General features: G+C 46.9%; 1 protein-coding gene across 2 annotated transcripts in view; it reads left to right on the top strand.

The window, feature by feature from the left end:
- sema4c (sema domain, immunoglobulin domain (Ig), transmembrane domain (TM) and short cytoplasmic domain, (semaphorin) 4C) overlaps positions 1-25244 on the top strand; it is a 39710-nt gene extending 14466 nt beyond the window's left edge. Inside the window, exons 2-16 of one of the 2 annotated variants that reach the window (XM_028996723.1) lie at positions 8162-8362; positions 14378-14532; positions 15204-15266; positions 15359-15457; positions 15813-15909; positions 16040-16159; positions 16314-16465; positions 16990-17165; positions 17943-18087; positions 18550-18763; positions 19633-19748; positions 20001-20158; positions 20248-20336; positions 20915-23102; positions 24104-25244. In XM_028996723.1, coding sequence (XP_028852556.1) covers positions 8260-8362; positions 14378-14532; positions 15204-15266; positions 15359-15457; positions 15813-15909; positions 16040-16159; positions 16314-16465; positions 16990-17165; positions 17943-18087; positions 18550-18763; positions 19633-19748; positions 20001-20158; positions 20248-20336; positions 20915-21825 — 2598 coding nt within the window. In that variant the 5' untranslated portion in view covers positions 8162-8259 and the 3' untranslated portion in view covers positions 21826-23102; positions 24104-25244. Of the gene's footprint in view, positions 1-8161; positions 8363-14377; positions 14533-15203; positions 15267-15358; positions 15458-15812; positions 15910-16039; positions 16160-16313; positions 16466-16989; positions 17166-17942; positions 18088-18549; positions 18764-19632; positions 19749-20000; positions 20159-20247; positions 20337-20914; positions 23103-24100 lie in introns of both variants that reach the window. The other variant, XM_028996722.1, reaches the window with a different exon arrangement.
- Positions 25245-25411: the final 167 nt, after the last annotated feature.

The raw sequence follows: 25411 nt of genomic DNA, 5'->3' as shown, positions 1-25411 counted from the left end.
AAACACAGGAGAAATTAAGTGGAATAAGTGAAGGGGAAATAGGTTACGGAGGAAAAGAAAATGGCAAATACGACAGGGAGGAGTGTAGAAATGACAGGCATTTGAAGTGGCTCTGAAAGAGAAATTATCTATTTCGGAGACAAGGTTCCCAGGATTGTTGAATGGAGCTTGGTGGAAGGGCGCCCCGGGGTCTAAAAGAGGCAAGCGGAGAGGATAGTTAAATCCGCACTGAATTATTATCCATTATAGATGGATCCCAGGGACCAGACTTTGCAAATTGCTTTGGATAAAAGTGTCAGGCAAACAAACCGATTCATTTGTACCCACACGCCGCCTACAGAATACAGACACGGCGAAGATTCCCCAGCTGCAGAAGAAATCCCCTCAGGCGAAGCCTCCGTCCTTCCCTTTCTCTTTCGGTGGTAGGTGGAGAGGGGACGTATGGGCTAGTGATCATGACTGCCGCAGCGGCGGTGACGAGGGAGTGGAGGACAGATGGCACGATGGGTTAGTTAGACAGGAGCACAGGAGCAGAGGAAAGGCCCGAACAGAGGTGGGACACTGAGACGGGAGGACAGGGGGCTGTGTTGAAGTCGAAAGATGAAGGGGAAACGATGAAGGGATGTGGTGCGGTAGAACAACAAAGGACAGCAAGCCTGCCTGGCTGCCACCTCCAACACTTTAAACTGTGTGCTCTTTATCGGGTTTTTACGCTGTCGTTACGTATCCTGCCCACTCGCTCAGTGCGTTCCGCTGCACCGTTTAATCCGGCTGTGGTCCGACTGCTGTGTACAGTAGCACGATGGGAGTGAAATCCATTTATTGACTTCTCTTCAAGTGGCAGTGGTGCGTTTCTAGTGGACCTGTTGCATCACAGACCAAAACAATACACAACTGGTGGCCAACTGGTGCCATGTTGAGCTGGATTTTGTGTTGGATTTTGTACACTTTGCAAACATTTTACGACAAGAGATTGCCGTTATTCTTTGTTCATGATGTTATCCACAGGTATCTGAGTCCAGTTGAACATATACATGTAGGAGTGGCCTGATTACCAATTACAGTGTCTTGGCATGGTTGTCCCAGAAAGTGTTGTTGTCCCTGGTTGGTGGAACAACCTGCCTTCCTCCATACGACTAGCTGAGACTACCACCACTTTTAAGAAGCAGGTCAAAACCCTCCTATTCAAAAAGTATTTCAGACAAATCAAACACTTACACACGCACATGCGTACACATTGCACAAAATAATACAAATATATATATACACACACACACACACATATACATATATATATATACATACATACATACACATATATATATATATATATATATTTATTTTTTTTTTTCTTCGTCTAGGACTTAACAATCTCCGAGCATGTTCTTTGCTGACAAGTTCGGCCTTATCAGGGCTCTTAGTTTTTGTAAACTCAAAATTCTATAGAAATCGAACGAGAATTGCTGGTCTTGTAAGTTGCTTTGGATAAAAGCGTCTGCTAAATAAAGTAAAGTAAAGTAAAGAAAGTGAAGTGATTGTCACTAGTGTTGTCCTCTCACACCATCACTACTCCTGCCCTTTTTGAGTCTTGAACCACTCTAGCAGGACAACGAGAGCATTCCTGGAACAGAAAGCATATAGATCGGCCCTGTAAACTCCAAGCTCCATCGATCCATGCATGTGTTATACAGGGAAGAGGCGGGACTCGACTGGCACAGACAGACCGCAGCCGAGCCCGGTGTGACGGCCCATTAATGCCGCTAATCAGCCGTCCCGCGAAGCTGCGCAGCCAGGCTGCCTCACACCTCTCTCCGCCAGACACGCCCTCCATCCGGCATCCTGCTCACGCAGAGACCTGCGAGCGAGAGGGGGGAGAGACGAGGAGCCCTTTCCACCTCACTCCCCTGCAGGGCTCTCCAGGCCAGAGGGAGGCGGTGGATGGCGGGGGACGGAGAGCGAGGAAAAACACAACCAGGGAGCGAGAGAGAGCGGCAGAGTGCGAGAGCGAAGAGAGTAGGAGGGCTAAAGGACAATTAGCCCCCCAAGGAGGCTGGTGGGCGGGCTGTGCGGTGCAGATTACCATGATGGAGGGCCCTGGCACAAACACTTACAGGCGCCAGAGCGCCCCGGCGCTCGGCAATCAGTAATGCAGGAAGTCAGGGCGCAGCCGAGCACGGCTGAACTGTGGCCCGGGAGCAGCCGAGGTTGCCGCTGTTGTGTTTGTGTTGGTGTGTGTGTGTGTGTGTGTGTGTGACTCGCAGAATAATGGAGGCTACAGGGCTGCGGTGTTCTGCTTTCCTCTCGCAGTGTGGTTGTTAGCGGCGAAGTTTTCCAATGTGGAAGTCAGCTTGTGCGAGGGCTGATTATTCATGTTGCTTACAGCTTTTGGAGACCACAAGGGGGCGATGCATCGTTATGCTAACAACTTTAGAATCATCTTTTTGTAGTGCTACAGCTGTATATGGTACCACGGTTTTACTCCCAATGTGCAGCGTTAAGATTAGGTTTGGGGCTAATAGCGATACTTTTGCTAACCGTGCGGATGGAACTGAACAGACATGTAGGATGGCACGATGTGATGAATGTTAATGGGAAAAGAAGATGTCTGGCTGACTACTTAACTTACCAGTCAGTGATTTTTATTCTATGTTCCACTTGGCCTTCCCCTCAGTACAGAACAGGTGCCCATACGTTATGTAAGGTTGTTTTCAGAATCATGAGCTGGAATCATGACAGTTTGGGTGGTAGTAGCCTAGTGGGTAACACACTCGCCTAGGAACCAGAAGACCCAGGTTCAAATCCCACTTACTACCATTGTGTCCCTGAGCAAGACACTTAACCCTGAGTGTCTCCAGGGGGGACTGTCCCTGTAACTACTGATTGTAGCTCTGAAGTCGCTCTGGATAAGGGCGTCTGATAAATGCTGTAAATGTAAGTGCTGTTATGTTCTGCTGTACTCGGCTTGTCCGTGTTGTGCAGTGCACCTTTGTGCACCATCCTGTTATGTTTTTATCACTGCTTTTTAATCTGCTCAGGAGCGAAAGCTCTTCACACACGTGCTGCTGCTGCATTGGGCCTGATTGCCATTGGGGGGGGGGGGGGGGGGGGGGGGGTGGGTTGAAGACACGTGGCTCTGGCCGTGCTAATGAGGAGAGCTGCGAGGCATGAACACACACTGCATCACTGACAGGTCACAGCACCAGCCCCGCATCCCTGTGGGCTCAGACGGGTAGAGACGGGGTCGGGCTGGGTCAGGTTAGGAACAACCGGGCGAGAAGACAGATGATTGGAGGTGGTAAAGAAGCGGAGGGCAGACTACGTGTTTCTGGCCAAGTCTGTCGGTGCCCACTAACACCATGTCATTTAACAAGCTGACAGCACAAGGTCACACAGAGAGAGGGAGAGAGGGCGAGCAGAGCAGATAAATTTCCAGTTGAAAGCTGGTTAACTCTCCTCTGATTGAAATGAGCTCCCTTGGCTGGTGAGTGCGCTGATGCATTTGAGCAGTAATGAAGAGCAGACGCTGGCCTGATGAAACACTCTGGAACTCTTGATCACAGAACCTGGCTGGAGCCGTGGCACTGTGGGTGAGATGGATGGATGGATGGATTCTAGCATAACCTCCTAACAACATGCAAAAGCTACAATTGCAGCTAATGTCACATCCCCGCCAACCCCAAATATTCGCCACTGAGCAAAGCACCGTCCCACACACTGCTCCTCGGGTGCTTGTCATGGCTGCCCACTGCTCACTAAGGGTGATGGATTAAAAGCAGAGGACACATTTCGCTGTGTCACCGTGTGCTGTGCTGTGTTTCACAATTACAATCACTTTCACTTAGATGGATTAGGTGGACAAAACCAAACCTCCACCAAGTCCTACTCAATATGTCATTTCCCCTGTGGTCTCTTATTTGTCCCCTCTCCACCCAGGATCAACATACATACAAAACACCAGAACCACAACATCATGATGTCACAGTGTAGCATAACATGACTTGCATGAATGCATGATGAATGGATAGACAGATGAATGAATGGCTGTACCACGTCTTATTAATCTCCTCTTTCAGTGTTTTACCCATTTGAAAATGTCTGCCTGCAGTTGACCAACACCTTTGGTGATACACACTCTCACACACTTGCCACAGATTATCACTCTGACGTGTTAGGGAGAAAGCACGTACTACATACCCTGTCACTTCCATCACACACACACACACACACACACACATAACACCACAGCTGTTAAACTGTCACACACCACCAAACAGCAGCATGTCCTTCAATCCCCCACTCAGCAGAGGAGGATCAGTGCGTCAAAGTGCCAGTCGTGTTATGTGGCCATAGGGACGCGGGTCGGGGCGAGGCCAGTGGCCTGGGGCAGCTCCTCCGTCCCTGCAGGCAGTGTGTGTGGGTGTGTGTGGTTACAAGTTAAAAAGAGAGACACACCGCCCTTTCGTCCTTTGATCACAGGGCTGTGCTCTCCGTCCTCCTCATGGGCGTACAATAATAGCAGCATTGCCACGGCAGCTTGATGTAATGTATTATTGATGCGTTGCCTCTTTCAGGGCTTTTTTTTTTTACAGTGTTTTATTGTAGAACTTCAGAATTTCAGTCCTCTGATATGGAGAGTTGGAGTGAGGGGTAAGTCATGTGACTAATGTAAATCTGCCAAGAGGGCTTTTGCTTCTCAGGGACTGTGGGGTGTTACAAGGACATTAATGATCCCTTCCTTTGATCATGTCGGTTGCTGACATGAGATGGGCTTTGTGCCCTCGTCAGTGGACACGATACACAGAAGGAGTTAAGCTCAGTGGGACGGAAGCAGGTAAAGACAAGGACTCTGACCGAGGCTGGTCAAGCAAGTTTGGTTTGGAGGAAGAGACCTTTCGCAGAATATTCCATCATCTCATACCCACCATATACATCCATCAACCAAAACATGTCCATTCAGACCTGCCGCTGGAATATGACTCCACGTCCGTCTGGAGAGACCACTTGTTATTGGATGTCTCAAACAAACATGTGCACGGTTTTCTGTGCTGTTGTTTTAAACCGCTGGTAGGCAATAACGCTATTCCCATGCCTAAGACCGCCGGAAATGAAGAGAAGCAGAAAATAAAGCAATATTGACTCAGTCAATTTGTTTCTGTTCGCCAGGCGCACCAAATCGCTTGCCGTATGATTTCTCCATGGAGCATCGCAAAATTCACATACATCACAGAAGCTACGTTTCCCTGGCGACGACTTGTCGCCTGTTGCCTCTTGTCGCACTTGAATACGACGCAGTTGTCAGGCGGGGGGGTGCTGACGTACTTCCTGCAGTGTGACACGTGTGCATTGATTACCCATATTGCACAGCAAGTTGAGCGTGTGGCGCCATACAGGCAGACATATGTTCTTAAAAGCAAACGTTATCAGAGGACATCACTTTTAACAAAATGCAAATTGAATAAACGTGGGGCCATGGACAGGGATCACCATCTGGACAGAGCACATGATCCAGAGCTGGAGAGAATTAAATGAAACCAGGAGGTTTCTTTTTTAGGAAACATGCTTATGAGGACTACACTGGACTACAGCCACTGAATCAGAAACTGAAACTTTTTTGGACTTTAGTTGCAATATATTCAAACTCCCAGAACACAATGTACAGGGATACACCTATATATAATATAATGGATACACCTTAATAAAATGGGAATGGTTGGTGATATTAACGTCCTGTTTGTGGCACATTAGTATATGTGAGGGGGCAAACTTTGGATCTTGGATCCAACTTTTGTTTTTTCAATAGGAAGAGGGTCATGTGATATCAAATTTATTGGTAATTTCACAAGAAAAACAATGGTGTGCTTGGTTTTAATGTAACTTTATTCTTTCATGAGTTATTTACAAGTTTCTGACCACTTGTAAAATGTCACCAATTTTCCCATTTTATTAAGGTGTATTCATATAAATGGCCACCCTGTATAATGTTTTTATGATTGGAAGAGCCTGATCATTGACTGATGATTGACAGCTCTACTTCCTTTTGACAGCAGGCTACTTCCTTTTTTCGGGATGATTTTAAGCCACACCCATTAATATGTCAATATGATGTGCAAACATCATTTGGGGCAGTGGTGGCCTAGCGGTCAAGGAAGCAGCCCTGTGATTAGAAGGTTGCTGGTTCGAATCCCGATCCGCCAAGGTGCCACTGAGGTGCCACTGACAAAGTACTTTCATGGCTGACCACTGCTCACTAAGGGTGATGGTTAAATGCAGAGGGCACATTTTGTTGTGTCACCGTGTGCTGTGCTGAAATGTATCACAATTACAATCACTTCACTTTCATTAAAGATCATGATTCTTTCTTGTTTTATCTGTTTATTTATGGGAATCCTCAGGACACTTTTGACCTAATGCTAGCAAACAAGCTCCCCGCTGTGCCAGTTTGAAAATAGTGGGCTCAAACCCTAGACTGTCTTTGAATGTGAAGGGTTAAGAGAGGCTATTGTTGCCAACTTTCTTGGTTGCCACATATACAAGGGTCATAGGTCAGCACTCAGTCTTTGTTGGCCAGTCATTAAACGGACACAGGCTGAGATGCGCAGGAAGCAGAACGGATGGGACGAGACACACAAAGCTGGGCCCAGCTTGCGATATGACCTTGTCTGCATCCGTCCACGCAAACCATGGGGAAGGAACAGCCCTGACAGTTTTCCTCGGGGACGTCACCGAATCAAAACACAGCGGCGTGTGTATAAACAGGACCCACCCCCCCCCCGTCCTTCTGCTCTCGGCACGCGCTAATTAACCCTTCACCCTCCCCTTCACGACGCAGGATGATATTATTTGGCTGGCCGCAATCAGTCGGCCCGCTCCGTCCTGGTAAAAAGAGTACAGTGGGGGAGACCAGGGTATAAAATATATTCGCGTTCTGTCGTCTTTGGCAGCCGCGGTTACAGAATGTTCTGCGGTTCTGCGAGAGGAAAACTTGTTATTTCCTTCATATACATATTCCTTGGTTAATAATCCAAACTCGGGCTCTTCTTGACTTTTAACCCACCCCGCTTGGCACAGGCGAGCGGGAGCTGGCATTTACTTTTTCCAGTGGTCTTGGCTCGCTCCGCGCTGTCTTGGTTATTGGACGGGCTCTGGATTTCAGCACCCCCCCCCCCCCCCCCCCCTCTCTCTCTCTCTCTCTCTCTCGGCGTATCCGAATATGCGCAGCACTCAGCTTAAGTATAAGCAGGCCTGGATCGATCCAATAAAACACAGCGAGGGCCTACGAGGCGTGAGTCATCAAATCGTCTTATCCCACCCTTCCTTTTAAGCAGCGTCGTTTAGATGATCTTGTGGTTTTTTGTTTTTTTTTCATCCTCCCCCGGCCCACTCCTCTTACTTCTCAAAAAAAAAAAAAAACTAAATCAATGCGACCGAGATTGTGGCAGCGCAGGTCTGCATCTCAATTCTGTAAATTGCACAGTGTGCACAGCGTCTGCTTATCGTCGTGGGCATTTACATTGGGCAGAAAAAAATAAAAAAAAGAAGAAGAAGGAGGAGAAGAAGCCCGCGGGCCAGGCGATAAAAACAGCGAAGACCGCGCTGCGCTTTACGTTTTATCTCCCGCGCTGAACACCGTTTGACATTTTATGCGCATTTAAAAGTCAACGAGTTTACTCGCAAATCAGCCAACATTATCAAGGTCCTAATTTCCCTTTTTAATAGACAGAAACAGGTGCAGCGTGGTGATTAAATGCGGTCTGTGGGGAAAGGGTGCAGGCGGGATGGACGCTTTCTTTTTTTTTTTTTTTTTAAGGTTTTTTTTCCAAAAACCTTGCCCATGGCATTACAATCATACATTTCAAACACGAGCCACAGTCATAATTACGAACACACTGCATGCTCTCCTCGGCTGTCTGGGGAGAGGAGGAACAGGCGCCGCCATTTGACAAAAGTGATTGTGATGCCGGCCGGATTTGTGTTGCATTTCCGCCGAGCCGACAGACTGTCAGAGAGGGTTCGGTTTGATACCTGAGACTCGAGGTAGGATGTGTCATTAAACAGTCGTGACGGGGCATCACCGGCGGAAATTTGTACAAGTGTGTCAACGTACTAAGGAGGCTTCGCAACCCATAATGCCATTCTCGCCTTTTGTTCTTCCTTTCCGCAGGCTGTTGGAAGTCGTAGTGAACACCGGCGCGCTGTAGCCTCCATCACCTGTCAGCGTATCAGAAGCCACAACTACAGTTCGGAAGAGCGAGTGGAGAAATGGGCGGGGCCAAGGTCCTGATCCTGATGCTCGTCATTGGCTGGGATAAGACTGTGTGCGTCAACTGGAATCCAGTACCGCGCAAAACTGTCAGACATAATGGTGAGTAAACAAGTTCAAATTTCACCAGCCATCAATTGCTGACAGGCATCAATCAACACTGAAGGTGTGAATGCATCTACATGCAAATAAGTGGTCCCAAAACCAAAACATTTCAAACATTTCATTGTTAATATTCCTTATTTCTGTTTCAATAGGGTTACATCAGATATGCATAATATTTTGTTATTTGGATTTTGGAAAGTGTCATCATTTTTAATGAACAAAAGATTTATTCAATTACAGGAATACATTCATTTCTGTGGTGCAAACAATATTATGCAATATGAACTAGTTTATAGTTCTCACTGGATTTTCAGACTGAAAATTTTGACTTTGCACGATGTAATAGTACATTGCATTAAATGTAATGCTTCAGATTCTTCACTTTTATTCTAAACAATTTGAGAACAGACACAAAGCTGTATTTCATGACTTTCATTATTTCTGTCCTCTTTCCCAGAAATAACCTGATCTGAGATCAGTGTCACAGTTTATTTTACGATTAAGGTCAGGATTTCAATAGAGAAGGCTGGCTCTAGATTAGTTTCCCAAGAGTATTTTCCATTCTGCTTTCCACTTCTTTGTATACCGACACCCTTTTCTGTTTTGCTCCTTCCTCATTCATCCTCACTGATCTGAGTTAAGAACTTCACAGCCGGAACCGTTCTCACTAAAGAATTATATTTCTCCTCCATTACTTTCTGCTGTTTTTGTTTTCCTGTCTGTCAGAAATGCTCCAGTTGCAGGTTCTATCCTCCCGCTGCGTTCTATTTTTCTGTCCCTCCCTCTCTGCCTCCCTCTCTGTGGTGATGGGTGTGGAGAGACTGAGTGGAAAGAAAATAATCGACGAACAGTCAATAGCAAACTGGAAAAAGACTCTGAGTGATACACAGCGCTGCTCACGGGCCTGACAGCACACAAACAAACACACACACACACACTCTCACACACATTGACTCACACTCGGACACAAAGTCTCTGTTTGGGCCGGGGAGAGAGGAGAGGGAGCGGGACTCAAGACTGCCTTAAAAGGACAGGAAATGGTGTTCCAGGAGCGAGAGAGAGGAGAGTCAGAGCGAGAGAAGAAAAGTGCTCACAGACCCCGACTCTGCGTGCACCAGTGTGTCACGTTGCGTGTGCCTTTGTACAGTCACACAAAACCACATTGCCAATATGGCTGTGTGGTGTTTTTGTGAAATAGAGGAGACAGAGGGAGAGAGACTAAAGGCAGAAGGAGAGAGAGAGAGAGAGTTTCAGGGTATATCCTGTGTGTGTTGTCATCTGAGCATGACGTACATATTGATAGTGTGTCCTTTTTTCCAAGCATGCTTTTGTGTGTGTGAGAGTGTATTTGTGGTGTGCGTTGTGTATTGGTCTGTGGTATGTACATTTGTATTGTGTGTATTGGAATTTTGTACTGTGTGTTTGTGTGCTTGTCTGGATTTGTGCGTGTGTGTTTGTGTGTGGTGCTTGTTGTTTGTAGGCGTCAGTTGGTAGTGTGGATTGGTCAGTTAGCATATGTGTGTGGTATGAATGTTTGTGCTGTGTGTTTGTGTGTGTTGCATATCGATGGTTAGTGTACGGTCGAGGCCAAAAGTGTTGAGAATGACACATATACTGGTTTTCACAAAGTTTGCTGCTTGCGTTTTTATTATGGCAATTTGCATATACTCCAAAATGTTGTGAAGAGTGATCCCTCTTTGCCATGAAAATGTACTTAATCCCCAAAAAACTATTTCCTCTGCATTTCAGCCCTGCAGCCAAAGGACCCACTGAGATCATTTCAGTGATCTTCTCATTAACGCAAGTGAGAGTGTTGAGGAGCACAAGGCTGGAGATCATTCTGTCATGCTGGTTGAGTTAGAATAGCAGACTGGATGCTTTATAAAGGAGGGTGATGCTTGAAATCTCTGTTAACCATGGTTACCTGCAAGGGAACACGTGCAGTCATCATCGCGTTGCATAAAAAAGGGCTTCACAGACAAGGATGTTGCTGCACCTAAACCAACCATTTATCAGATCATCAAAAACTTCAAGGAGAGAGGTTCAAGTGTTGTGAAGAAGGATTCAGGGTGCCCAATAAAGGCCAAGAAAGACACCAGGACCGTCTCCTAAAGATGATTCCTCTGCAGGATCGGGGTGCCACCAGTGCAGAGCTTGCTGAGGAATTTTGTGAAAACCAGGATTTGAGTCATTCTCAAAACTTTTGGCCTCGACTGTATGTTTGTGTGTGTCCAAGTATGCTGAATACTTGGACAGGCAGTTTGAAAGATTTTGCCAGTTAGGTGCAGCGTTGAAAAGGGAAAGTTGTGCTCCCGCCCCTCCTCTGCTGAAACCCCGCCCCTGTAATTATGTACGGCTTTAGAGTCACCCAGGGTTCATCTCACCGCGTCCATCTCTCCTCGCTCTTTCTCTGCCTTCTTCCCGTTCTTCTCTGCTCCTCACACATCCACTTGCAGGAGAATCGGATTTGAGCGCCTATTAGCCGCTTCATTTCAGCCAGTCCTGCTCGCTGCCCTGTGGCCCGCTTAAAAACTGTCGCACTGGTTAAATGAAGACCTGCTAGTCCTCCTTTCTTCTGTCTCATTCCTTTATACGCTCAATCGCTCCACCCCAGCATGACCGAACAAACACACACAGGCTCCCACAAATATTCAAACAGGCGAGCGAGCGACAAAGGAGAACCTAGATGGCGGGGAAACGTGCCAGTTCAGGAGTGCAGATGAACGTTTGAAGGGTTCTTTCCAGAGGAGAGGGAGGGAGAAGGAGAGATGAACTGACCTCTGTGTTCCAGCAAAACTCTCTATCCCCCACTTACCATAATGACCGGTTCTGCTGGGAGAGGTGGAGCTGGTGTATGTATGTGTGTGTGTGTGTGTGTGTGTGTGTGCGCGCGCGTGTGTGTGCGCGTGTTTATATTACTAACTGCACATGGGCCAAATCTTTTCAAACTGGGTCAGAAAAAAAAACCCATCATCAGGCGGCAGGGACTTTTTTCCATTTCAAACGCTGTTTATGGGTGCTAATGATAACAGTAATGTGGCGCGGCGGTTGGCGACGTGGCCTCACATCGGCAAGGTTGTGAGTTCGAATCCCGGACATTGCATGCTCTCCCAGTGTCGCCGCAGGTTTCCACCCACCATTTCCCAGGCATGCGCGGTGAGTGAATTGGCGACTCTGAATAGATTGTTGGTGTGAGTGAATGGTGTGTGTGTGCCTTTCGGCGGGCTGGTGACCCACCCTACACCCAGTGACTTGGGATGGGCTCCAGCGGAATTAGTAGATTCATTTATATTGACATCATGTTTGATGTAAGGACAAAAAAACAACTCTTCTGTCTGTTTACCTACGACCTGTTCAATTCAACTCAAAAACAAAGAAATACAAGAATATTTACAATAAGCTGGTTGCATAAGTGTGTACAAACTTGAACTGATTATTTTTTGATGAAGCGGCCACCGCTGTTCGCAGATACTTGACCGTTTTCATGTGATAAATCATCATGGCACACACAAATGCACAAAAACTACTTACTGTACTACTAACTAATGAAGTCTTTAACTGCCACAACTACTTACTGAAAGTACTTACTGTGACAAATTCATCCAAAAGATGAATGAAATTGATTGTCTTATCCACATTTAGCATTTATTAAGTGCAAATATATTTGATCGATAAATCTATACAGTTCTTCCAATCATATTGCTTGTTTTTTACTTCATAAACCATTGTGGTCTGAAGAGCCTATTTGCGCTAATTAATTACAGTTTGACTCCCACTGGAGAGACATGGGAGGTCTTGCTCTGGGTCGCAGTGGCATTTCAACCTGTGACTTTAGTTACCCCCTAGTCTGCTGCCAGATGATCACATTAGTAGTAAATGTAGGAATTTTAGTTGTGTGCAAAATGGCAGTGCACAGGCGGAAGCATTTGCACTTTATTTATGGGTACTTAACCATGTGTGTGACACTTCCTAAATACAGAGTGTGTGTGACAGAGAGAGCGCACCACCCGTGGCACATCTAAAGAATTTAACGTCAGTCACTCATCCTCTTTGACGGTGATTGAACGGGATTTATCCTCAGCAGTAAATCACCCAATCTCTGGAGCTTAAGCATTGTTCTCCCAACAGCTGGAGTTTTAGCCCTCTTTTTTACTGTACTTTCCATAAATCACCCTGACAGCCTTTCAACCTGAGCGCTGAGGGACGTTTTCTTTAACTGCGCCACCCAATGAAAAGGTCATCCGGAGAACAAATCCATAGCCGACGGCTCCCATGGCTCTACATAGAGCTGAAGCCACCCATGGACTTCCAGCAGCAGCTACTCAACCTCTTCGCTGTCTAAACGGCCCACCCCCCTAATCCACTACCAGCATTCGTACTCCCGGTTCCGCCGCAATCGTACTCCCCTGCTCCACAGCTCCGCCAACCCCTCCCTCCTGCCAATCGACTGCCTCTGTGTTCCTCCCAGCCGTCCCCGTCCCGTCCCACTCTCCTTGCCCGCTGACCTGGTCTCCTCAGCTGTGGATGGAGGGGGAGGCTCTACCCAAAAAAAAAAAAAAAAAACGTGCGTGAGGTCAGAACAGAGAGAGAGAGAGTGTGTTGGGGTTTGCTCTGTTGTGTGTTCCGTCTCGTTGTTGCTGCTTCAAAGGGCTTAAAATAGCACTTTAATTACAGTGCTGAGTGTGAGTGCTGTGGTGGTTATAGCTATAAGCAGAGACTGGCTGTATTTATAGTAAAAGTCTCAAAAAGGAGCCTTGGAGGCGCACACACACACACACACACACACACATGGATGGAGGAACATCAGAGGAACCCTAAGTCCGAGCTCACTGCTACTGGTTTCCAGCCTGCAGCCTCGACCGTTTACCGGCTCTCGTGTGGGTCAACGCCCTGGCCAGACGCTGCCAGCTTGTCCTCCGCCGACCGACCGCAGCCCGATCCGCCATCTTCTCCTTCGTCTGATATACCAACGTCCTTTTCTTTAACCACGGCTGCTATCAGCAGTAGACTGGGCTGGGGTGGTAGTAGCCTAGTGGGTAACCGTCCCTGTAACCACTGATGATTGTAAGTCGCTATGGATACGGGCGTCTGATAAATGCTGAAAATGTAAATGTGGACTGAGGCCCGACACCCCGTTCGCTTATTTCTTCTTATGTGCACCCACTGATCTTCTCGAGCAAGGTGTTTATTCATTTCCTGCCTATGTACAGATCAGCCAGAAATAAAAATGCCACACCTTTCTATAACTCCCCCACCGCACGCATCTGTCTCAAGGCTGCCACTCAGCGGCGGTGGAACGTAACTACACCTTCCCTCCTTGTGGAGAACTGATGTTTGCCCTGAGCAATAATTAAAAATGACTCGGCCCCATTTTCGCTTTCTTTATTGCAGGAGAGACAGTCGGGATGGTCAAAATGCACAGGTACCCAGAGGGCTTGTTCCAGGTTTTTCAAGAGACTCGCAAATGTGTGTGTGAGTGTGTGTGTGTGTGTGTGTGTGTGTGTGTGTACATGTCTGTCAGACAGATGCTCCTCTGGCTATGTGGAACCCGGCAGATGTGCTTTGCTTCCCTATAGGGACATCGCTTCTTCCCTCCGCTCTTGTGTTCCTGGCTCAGCCAGCGCTCTTAATATTAATCCACCGCCGTGGGTAATGACTGAAGACTGGTCCCTCGTTCGCCCGCAGCTATCTTCCCTCGCCTCGCCTCCCCTCGTCCCTTCCCTCCTCGCTGCCTGTTTAATCTCGTAATGACGGTGCCCGAGCCTCTGTGCCCTCAGCCAACAGGTCAGCGTTAAATCAGAGGCGACATTGTTTCTTTTTACGAGCTCGGATTCCACTTTAAGGTGAACAGCACTAATTATTTTACGCTCAATAGTGTGGCACTAGCGAAAGAAGTGTCACATTACAGCATCTCCCGCATGAATTCCCTTGCCGTAATCTTGGCTGGCGCAAGGCGGGGGAAGGCTAATGAAGGTGAAGATAATGAAAACAACATTCCGCCATCTCCTACAGAAGTGTCTGACAGCATGGCGAGGTTTCGTGCGGTGGGAGTGTGGAACTACACCATGCTGACTCTGGCGGATCATGAAGAGGTGCTGTACGTTGGAGCCAGAGAGGCTTTGTTCGCCCTGGACCCCAACGACATCAGCAGGCAGCTGAGAGCACAGGTAAAGCACCGCTCCGATCAGTCCGATCGGTCGAAAGCCATCGGTTCTAACTTAACAGCAGACTTTCAGTTTAGGGTCTGCTGTGCATGCTGTTGCTAAGCAACATCATTCAGTCTGCAGATGCTTGTCACTCAATGTCGTGACCAGTGTATCAAAGAAAATAAGGTGGAAGGATATGTGAAGAGATATTTATATGCATATCATATAACCCCGAACACACAGTACAATGAAAGGCCCAATCTAGCTTTAATATATGAATCATTTGGCTGAAGAAATAACATGGGTGGGGTCCCTAAGGATTGGATGGACTATTGGCGAGGAATTCATAGTTGTAGTTTAGCATTTTAAATATTTGTCCTTTTTATTAAAACCTTCTCTTCTTGTACTAAAGTATTTAAAATGTGAAAACCTTGAACGAATCAGCAGCATATGCTAACATGCCTATGCCCCTATTCACAGTGACTTTCTTTTATCAAGCAGTAACTATAGAGAATATTCTGTATGCAGCTGAAATACAATGAAGTGACTTTAAAACAAGGAAACTAGGAACTTTTTAAAAGTCTAATTTAACGTCATGCTCCCGCTTATCACCCTCTAATGCTCCTTTTCATATTCTCTCTTATTCTCATCTGCTCTCTCCTACCCTCCCTCGCCTCCTTTTCTCTGTGCAGATTGAATGGCCAGCCCCTCAGGAGAAGAAGAGAGAGTGTGCATCAAAGGGGAAAAACAACCAGGTAGCGGCCAGGTTAAGCGTCTTTTGTTCCGTGCACCACGGTTATGGCACACTCGGCCGTCTTATTTAACTCTCTCTCGTTCCTGCCGGCAGACTGAGTGCTTCAACTACATCCGCTTCCTGCAGAGCTACAATCGCACCCACCTCTACACCTGCGGCACCTATGCCTTCCAGCCCAAGTGCGCCTACATTGTAAGTGTCAGAACGATCCCGGAGTGCTTGTGTGGTCACGCAACCTCGGGGACATCAGGCTGGTGGCGCTTTTTATTCAGCACCGTCTATCTTGACCCTCCGTGATCCCCCAAAGACGTTTTTTTTTTTTCTCTCGCTGCGTGTCGGAGTGAAAAATGCAGCAAATGGAAATGAGGGTTGTGTGTGTTGTCGTGGCCGGGAGGGGGCTGACGGTGATCTGATAAGACACCGTGGCTGGGTTGGAGCGCGGGGTAACCACAGCGACCGCTGCTGTGGCCGTCTGTGCCAGACATGACCAGCTGGCGAAAGAGTTGCTCTGACCACCTGTGTTCTGCCCCCCCCCCTCCCCTGCCAGAATGCCGACCACTTCAGCCTCAACACCGTCGCCCTGGAGGAGGGCAAGGGCAAGTGCCCCTACGATCCGGCCAAAGGCTACACCGCCCTCATCGCGGGTGAGTGTGTGCTATGCTATGATTGTCGTAGCCATGGGTATGTGAGGGTTGGTTTCGTACTGTGCCTGGGTGTTATGTTGGGTTTTTTTTTTATGTGTGTATGTGTGCTCATGCCTCTTCTGTTCTGTAGATAAAGAGATGTACTCAGCCACCCTCAACAACTTCCTGGGAACAGAGCCGGTGATCTTGCGTAACCTGGGCCTGCAGCACTACAGCATGAAGAGCGAGTCCCTGTCCTCCTGGCTAAATGGTGTGTGAGAGAGAGAGAATGTGTTTCATATCACGGGCAAATACCAACATTAGCTGTGTGCTTTTCAAATGCTGAGTTTATTTTTAAAATAAGGACCTGATCCCTTTCAGCAAAAATGTGTGTGTGTTTAACTGATGCACCTTGTGTGTCTCAGAGCCAGACTTTGTGGCCTCAGCACTGGTGAGGGAGAGCAGAAACAACAATGATGGTGATGACGACAAGATCTACTTTTTCTTCAGCGAGCTTGCAGTGGAGCTGGACTGTGACAGTGAACTCACTGTTGCCCGGGTGGCTCGAGTCTGCAAGGTGAAAAACTGAGACACACACACACACACACACACACACACAGAAATTTGTATAATACTTGTATTTGTGTAACTTCGTGCTTAAACCTAACACTTTTACTTTTCACTTACACTTTAAGTTCTGCGTATCTTACATGGTGAAGACAAGCCAAATGTTCCCATTTAAACTGAAAACTGGTTTTCACAATGATGTAAATGCATGCATGCACACACTCATGCTTATCTATGCAAATATTCATATGCAATTCATATTCAGTGGTAGATATGGACTGGAAGATATCGGTAGTAGCCTAGGGCATAAGACACTTGCCTATGAAACAGAAATCCACCAATTCTCAGGTTCAGGCCCCACTTACTACCATTGTGTCCCTTAGCAAGATACCTCCAAGGGCACTGTCCCTGTAGCTACTTATTAGAAGTCGCTCTGGATAAGGATGTCTGATAAATGCCCTAAAATGTCAATTTTGCTTAAATTATAAGCCCTAAGTTTTTAAAACAGAATTGTGCTGCTGTAATCTCCTAAAGGGCGATCTGGGTGGCACTCGGACCCTGCAGAAGAAGTGGACCACGTTCCAGAAGGCACGTCTCGCGTGCTCACTCCGAGACCGGCACATCACCTTCAACAAGCTGCGGGCCATCTTCACCTTGCCTGGCCCGGACTGGCGGGGAACCACTTTCTACGGGCTTTTTCACACGCAGTGGTGAGTGAGGACCAGCGCGCTGAGTCACGACCCCCCCCCCCCCCCCCCCCCCCCCCCCCCCCCGCCTCACCGAACAAAGCGATTCACCTGAGTCACCCCAGATAAGGGCATCCTCGTCATTTATAACCAGGCGACGGGAGCAAGCGCCTCGCCGAGCCCTTCTGCTGAGCACAAATGTTGCAGCGTAATTGTGATAAGAGAGAGAGAGCTGTCAGATGATAAATGCAATAACAGCACCGGCGTCATTGAGCACCGGAGCGCCTCTGACCCTTTATCTTTCTCTCTCTCCCTTGCCCTGTCTCTCGCTCTCATCCCCCGTAATAAAAGCACATAACAGTTCTGGCAACAAAGCTTTTCATATATTGAAACACAGTGGAAATACTATCACAAAAAACAATCAGCTCTCCAAATTGTCCTTTTTGTGCTAATGAAGCTGTAGTCACGTTTGTTTAATGATGATCCAATCATAGAGTTCAATTTACAACAGAACAGTTTCTGACTACCAGGTCCTGTTCCGCTGCCAAGAAACTATGGTTAGCGGCTCGATGGAAAGATACTTGTTATTTTGCACTTGACCTGTGCTGTTTCGCACTTTGTAAATAGAGCTTCGGTCATCCAAATGGAGACTTTTATCCTGGAGGCAAAATTTGTTCTTCAGAGCTCCTCAGGTCGCAGTTTTTCTGGGTTGATGGAGAGACTTTTTTTTAGATTTTGTTTAAAAAAACACAACTATAATGAAATAAGAATGTTAATCTTGGACCTCTGTGTGTCCTTCAGGGGTGATGTGGATGTGTCTGCTGTGTGTCAGTACCCGATTGAGGACGTCCGGAAGGTGTTTAATGGGCCGTATAAGGAGTACCGCGATACGTCCCAGCGCTGGGGCAGATATATGGGGAACGTGCCCAGCCCTCGTCCTGGAGCGGTAAGCATAATGAACCCCTGGAGGCAGTAGTGGCCAGAAATGTCACTTGCCAAAGGGTAATCAACTCTGAGGTGTTAAAAGTATTTTAATGCACATTGGAGAGGCAAATAACTACCTGCCCCCCCCAAGTATCCTTATTATGGACCCTGGTCACTTGGCCAAATTATAAAACTGCCATTTAATTCACAGTAATAAAAATTATTCATTTCTCATGAGTTTCTAATTTTTTTAAAGATTCAAAAATTAAACATTCAGCATAGAGAAAGAGAAATATTTTGGTGTCTCAAATTATTATACAATTACCTACATCAGAATAAATAAAATAGTGAATATATTTAAATGACTGGTCTAATGTAAGGTTTGTGCTTGCGTACTATAGTATGGTGTGCATAAAATTTTGAATTACATTTTTAAAAGGAATAATTAATTTAGATGAACTAATAGATCATTTTTTCATTGCAGTGCATTACAAACTGGGACAGGGACAACGGCTACAACAGCTCTCTGCTGCTGCCGGACACCACCCTGAACTTTGCCAAGAAACATCCACTGATGGAGGACACTGTGGAGGCACGCCCCCTGCTGCTCACCAAGGGCGTCAACTTCACCCGGATAGCGGTGGACCGGGTCAGCTCCCTGGACCAGCGCCAGTACAGCGTGCTATTCATAGGCACAGGTAAGTGCTGACCGCCTCTCTCTCTCGCTCTCTCTCCCCGCACACCCAAATCCTGACTTTCGGTTTCATGTGGTGCCCAGCGATGTGTCCCTCCTCATACATAACATACATAATAAGAGGGTGCGGCACGCTGGAATTCATCTCGGACCGGGCGGGGCGCCTGCCGCTGCGGTGCCTCTCTCCGTCCTGCTCCATGGGGCAAGTCCCCCACGGGCCCACAGAATCACCGGCCCTCTTGCTGCCAACGGGGCTCCAGGCTCGATTAGCCATTAAGAGAGCAGGAGACAGCTGATGCGGAGCAAGCAAATCTGGCCAAGCCGGTGTGTAACGAGCCAATGGCCGAGCTTTAGGATTAGGCAGGGGAGCAGAGATAAACCTGCGTGAAACCAAAGCGAGAGAGAGAGAGAGAGAGAGAGAGAGCGCAATGTCTTTTCCGCTAAAGGACCCCCACAGCAGCCTGTGCCCTTCTCCATCGTTTCCTGCAGCATGCAGGGTCAGTCAGTCATATCATTCGTGACAGGCACTCCAAAGTGGGGGCACAGAGGCAGAACAAACACTGTGCTCTCACCGGAGCGCCGAAACAGTCAGCGCTCGCAGTCACAGAAGGTCAAACAACCAGTGCCCAGCTCCAGCATTTCCACCAGTGTCACCTTTCAAGTTAATGATGGCTTCCAAGACCGGACCTGAGTTACACCTTAACGTCTGCTACAAAAAACACCCAAATCTGATTTATCTAAAATACACTTTTTTCTCGCTGTGTGTCCTCCCCTTTCCGCTTCCCTTCATCATCCTCTCTGTCGTCCGTGCCCTTCCTCTCCTCTGTTCTCCTCCTCTCTGTTCTCGCCCTGTCCTTTTATCTGGTCCCCCAGCGGACGGGTGGCTTCAAAGGGTGGTAATCTTGGGCACAGAGGCCCATGTAATCGAAGAGATCCAGCTGTTTGAGTCGCACCAGCCCGTGGACAGCATGATCATCTCCCATAGGAAGGTGCGTATTAATCCCGCAATGCCAGGGAGAGCCACAAATCTGCCGCTTCATTTCGATCCTAATCAGACAGAGCTTTTAAGCCTCAGTGTCATTAACAAGGTTCACTGAAAGGCAAATCGGGAAACAAAATGTCATTGTAATCGAAAAAGATTATCCAATTATCTTGTATTGTGTGCTTCTTTATATGCCTGTTCTCTCAATATTTCTAGTCTCTGGACTCTCTCTCATGTTTCATTTGTCTTTTCTCTGCAGAAGTATCTTTACGTTGGCTCGAGCTCAGAAGTTCTCCAGTTGCCCTTGGCCAACTGCAGCCGGTACCAGTCGCAGCCAGACTGCCTTCTGTCCAGGGACCCGTACTGCGCCTGGGACAGCGAGGGGCGCGCCTGCATTCGCATCGACCTCCACCGCGGGTGAGGCAGCGCGCTACTCTCTCGCTCTCCCGCTGCGTTCTTTAAATTGCTGCAGACACGCTGTTAACCCCTCTGCCTCTTTCCTGCAGGTCCACATCCACTTTAACGCAGGACCTCATGCTGGAGAGATTCAACAGCAGGTCCAAGTTCGACAAGCCCGTCTCCATCCCCAGCCCAGGTCAGTCAAGGCCATAGATGTCAAAGTTCGATACTGCAACTGTGTGTTGAATGGCCTGATAAATATGGCTGTCACGACCGTGAAATTAAGAGCATATATTTAGTGTTTAATTTTTTTCATTCTAGTATTAAGCTATTTAGTAAGCTAAATAATAAACAATAGACTACAACTTTTAAAGTTTTGTGTTTGCATTGAACCCTGGATAGAAAGAAATCCCTAAAATAATTACAAAAAGTTATATTCCTGTGTGCCTTTGTGAAAAAGTATATGCAGAATTGCTATTTAATTGCATTGGTCCAAATATCTCTCTGTCTCTCTCGTGCAAGTTGTCTCTGTAAAAATACATTCGCGGGGATATTGTAAACGAGCCGCTGTCACTGCAGGAGAGGTGTCTGTATAACCACAGCTTATCACGCCACTTATAGTTAGCCACTCAGCTGAAATCTTCCACAAGTCATCCGGATGGAACTTTCCAATTTCAGAATACTGGGTGGAGTGATGGGTCCGCTGTTTTCAGCCCCCAAATAAAAATATCCCCGTCATTATTAAACCGCGTGTATGTTGCTGTTTTTTTCCAGACCACTCCAGGCTGCAGAACGTGACTGTTGTGGTGGAATCCGACCTGGTCCTGCCCTGCCAGCTTGTGTCCAACCTCGCCCAACCCATCTGGTACCTGAATGATAAAGAGCTGCTCTTGGGGAACGAGGGCAGCAGCGGGCCGCGTTTCGACCGCAACCTGAAGGCCCTGGTGATTCCGAGGGCGGGATCCCTGCAGGCCGGCCGCTACGTGTGTTACTCGGAGGAGCAAGGGGTGAAGTTCCAGATGGAATGCTACCATGTCATCGTGGTGGCCAGCGCCCCCGTGTTCATGCAGACCCGTCTCCCGGACACCAGCATGGGCCTTTTCTGGGTGTTGGTGATTACTCTGGGCGTGGCTTGCCTGCTGCTGCTCGTCACTGCCCTCTATCTGAGGCGTCGGCTCAAGCTCGCTTTGGGCAAGGGGGCGGAGATGAAGCCCTTGGAGAGCACACTTGTCTACCCCATCACACTGCCCAAGGAGCCGCCCAGTTTCGTCCCCAGCAAAATGGCCAGCGAAGAGGACCGCTTCTGGGAGACAGGGCCTAACTATTATTACTCTGATGGCTCGCTGAAGATCGTGCCCGGCCACGCCCTGTCCACCAATTCAGCATCGCCCAGCACCATCCCCGGCCAACCCATCCACTCGCCCAGCCGGCTGAGCCTGACCAACATCCGCAACTCCGGCAGCAACGGCTACATCCGCCTCAACTTGAGCGCGGCCACGGAGGAGAGGGGAGTCTTGGTGGGTGGAGGTGGAGGTGGAGGGGGAGGTGGAGGGGGAGGAGGAGGGGGAGGAGGCCTGGGTGGCGGCAGGAACAGCTACTCCAGCCCTTTCAAAGAGGAGCTGCGCAGGACCCTGCAGCAGAGGAGCGTCCTCCCCGACGCCAACCCGGAGGAGTCCTCGGTGTGAAGACACGCCGCCGCCCCCCCCCCCCCACCATTATGGACACCTGAACTACCTCCCCTCCTTTTAAGGAGACTCTTTCTCTCTCTCGCTCACTCTCTCTCTCACCAATCGAACCACCATGCTCTCTCTGCCAGCGCTTCTTCAGATATATGTGAGGCTGCTCTCAAAATTGTGCTTTAGTCCGGTCGCACGTCGAAACGGCAGCACATTCATTTCTTAGCGCTCCTTTTCTAACGACACATCTCGGCATTTTGCAGTTTTGTGTAAATTCTTTATTTAAAAGACTGTTACTAAGGCAGGAATTCACCTCAACTTCAGCAGTCCAGCTGCCGGAAGCCTCTGGATCAAGACTGTTTACGAAGGTGAGCGATAATGGACATCGCCGAGCCTGACACAGTTCACCCCTGGAGCTGAAACAGTCAGGAGGCTGCGAGATGGCGAGGGGACAGACTTCCATCACCGAAAAGGCTCCAAAGCATCCCGGTGTTCTTTCCGTCAGCAGAGAGAGCGAGAGAGCGACGCACGGGACAAATCTGACTCTAAGCAAGACGACAATGTCCTGTTCCCGGGAGACAGACCTGGGGAGGACGCATGACAGAGAGAGGGAATATGATTTAGAGCAAAGTGATAAAGTGACAAGACGTTGCAATGAAGGACGCAAGCTCAGACTTTCTCACGGCTCGTTTCATTCTTTTATTTTGCTTCTTCAATGTTGTCCTTCCTCTGAGAATGTTTCAGATCCATGCCACTAAAATATTGCAATGGTGTAAATTTCCTTTTAATTTTTTTGTATTTTATTGGAACAACGGAAGAAAACAATTGTTGTCCAGTTGTTTCAATGGACCTGTCTGAACCGAATTTGGAATGTGAACAAGACTCTTGCGCTCATCTGCTGTTTTAGCAAGTCCTTTAACTTTCACTGTGCACAGCCAATGTAGTGAGGGGTGTAAGCAAAGAATGCTAATATTCTGACGACTGTATTGGAATTCTCAACAAGTGCATTATTGTATGTGATTTGACAGGGACGATGGACTGAACTGCCAAAAAAAATCTTTACAAGGGAGGAAAAAACAAATCTGTGTGTCACCTTATATGCCAAATGATCTGTAGGTTGGTGATGTAATGTGCCCTGGAACTGTGAGCAGGAATGTTCCAAGTGCTTTCTGCCCCACCGAATGCCCAGTGAAGGACGTGGAGCTTGATGAATGGAAGGACGAGACGCTAGAAGGATGGCCAGGGTCACTGCTGGATCACCAGACAGGCAGAACAGTGGCGCACAGGTACTGGTCTAGATAAGAACCGCCTTGGGGCTTTATGTGAGGGGTACGCACATAAAAATACAATGGCCGTGAAAGTGCCCTGCTATATTCACTGATTAGTCTAACATACTGGGCAGTTTTTTTGAATTGCCGCTATGTGATAAGCATATGACTTATTCATTAGTGTAATGTCAATGGTGTCCTCAGGATTTACATTAGTAAATAGATCAAATTTGCACATGTGACTTATTGAGGAAGTGACATTCAACCTTAAGCTCCTCCCATTCAAGATACAGATAACTACCAAGCACTTCATTCTTGTCTGATATACAGTACAGGGCAAAAGCTTGGACACACCTTCTCATTCAATGTGTTTTCTTTATTTTCATGACCATTTACTTTGGTAGATTCTCACTGAAGGACTCAAAACTATGAATGAACACATGTGGAGTTATGTACTTAACAAAAAGAGGTGAAATAACTGAAAACATGTTTTATATTCTAGTTTCTTCAAAATAGCCCTTTGCTCTGATTCCTGCTTTGCACACTCTTGGCATTCTCTCAGAGGTTTCCAGAGGTGTTTAGCACTTGTTGGCCCCTTTGCCTTCACACTGCGGTCCAGCTCACCCCAAACCATCTCGATTGGGTTCAGGTCCGGTGACTGTGGATTGTCCACTTTTTGTTAAGTACATAACTCCACATGTGTTCATTCATAGTTTTGATGCCTTCAGTGAGAATCTACCAACGTAAATGGTCATGAGAATAAAGAAAACACATTGAGAAACTTTTCTACTGTATTTATATTAATCCTGAGTACACCTACTGCTATGCCTAGCTCCAGTTTAAAAAATGTGCAGTACATGAAAGTGTATTCATGTTGTTATAATGCATCCTAAATACAATCTTCACTGAGTGTATTAATGGCAACGCGCATTACCTGTTCCCAGTGCTATTGTAAATAGGCTCATTATAGTTCTCTTATTGAAGAAAAGTTGCTTTGTTTTCTTCCTCTCACGTAGCAGAGCCGTCTACAGAGAATGGAGGGCGACATATGGAACTTGCTTTATGAGAGAAGGAAGAAAAGGAAGTGGTGTAGAATAATGAGATGATCCCCAGGGGTGAAGAGGTACGTTTCTGGCCGTTACTGGTTCATGATGCATGATCTGCTGCAAATGCACTGTAAACAATCGAAATCTTGCCATGGCCATTACCAAACATGTGTTTGATTCATCCACAGTGGACAATACAGTTTTCTCTCTGGTTAAAGTGTCTAATTTATGCATCGACATTGGAAAAGTTGACCTGTCCATGTGTTGTGACTGTTTACTTTAGCTGTGCCTCTTCACCTTGGGTTAAGCCAAAGTAGACTGCATTTTCTTGTCTTGTTCATTCGTATCACATTTTATGGAATTTCTTAATGTAATAGTTTTTTTTTTGTTTTCTTACTTACGTGTTAAAGTCCGTCCACTGCAGAGGTCAGGCCTGTTTTCTGATGTGTTGATAACTGTTTGTTTACCTTTGTGGCTTAATCAAAAATGTCAAACTTAAAAACAAGCATGTTATGTTACAATATTCTGAATGGTTTACAACCTCTGGACACACAGTTCAGGAGGTTTGGTTAGTGTGTAGTTCAACAGCAGCATGTTACTATTTCCCTGTTGAGTTTCTTTTTTTTTTTTTTTTTTTTTTTAGACTTCTGTTTACCTTCAACACAAACAAAGAGAGCTCTCAGGGTTGAAAACCATACTTAAAAAATGTATAGAAAATTTGCTGTGGTTTACTCTTTTAGTCATGATTTTGACGGACTGTCTTGAAAGAATTTTGATATCTTGGAGAAATAAAAAAGAAAAAGAAAAAATACAGATCTATGTCCCATACAGAAGCGAATGCATGGTATGCGTCCTAAACAAACATTCTGTGCTTGTTTCAAGGCCTTCGTTTCTGATCGCTTCTTTTTTTTCTGTTGTTTAAATATTTGTATTACTTTCATGCATTTGCTTATCTGATTTTGTTTTTTAATATCTATTGTTTTGTTTGTTGTTTAAGGGTAATGTTGTGTAACTTATTTTGTGTGTAAAAAATATCTATATTTATTTCATTGTACATATGTCCTTATTTTTTATATATGTATATACACATTCAATAAAAGTAGAAATTGCTTCATTGGTCTTCTTTGTGTCTGCCCTAAAGCATATTCAATAACAAAACAAGTCTGAATCTGGTAAAATTATGCTTTGTAGGCAATATATCTCTTGTAAGGTTGATTGTTTTGAAGCCTCTTAACCGCTACAAATTTTTTCACTTATTCCCTCATTGCACTCTCATTGGCA

This window comes from Denticeps clupeoides, chromosome 11 (assembly GCF_900700375.1).
Source record: "Denticeps clupeoides chromosome 11, fDenClu1.1, whole genome shotgun sequence".
Lineage (NCBI taxonomy): Eukaryota > Metazoa > Chordata > Actinopteri > Clupeiformes > Denticipitidae > Denticeps > Denticeps clupeoides.
This window is presented reverse-complemented; position numbering and strand designations above follow the sequence as displayed.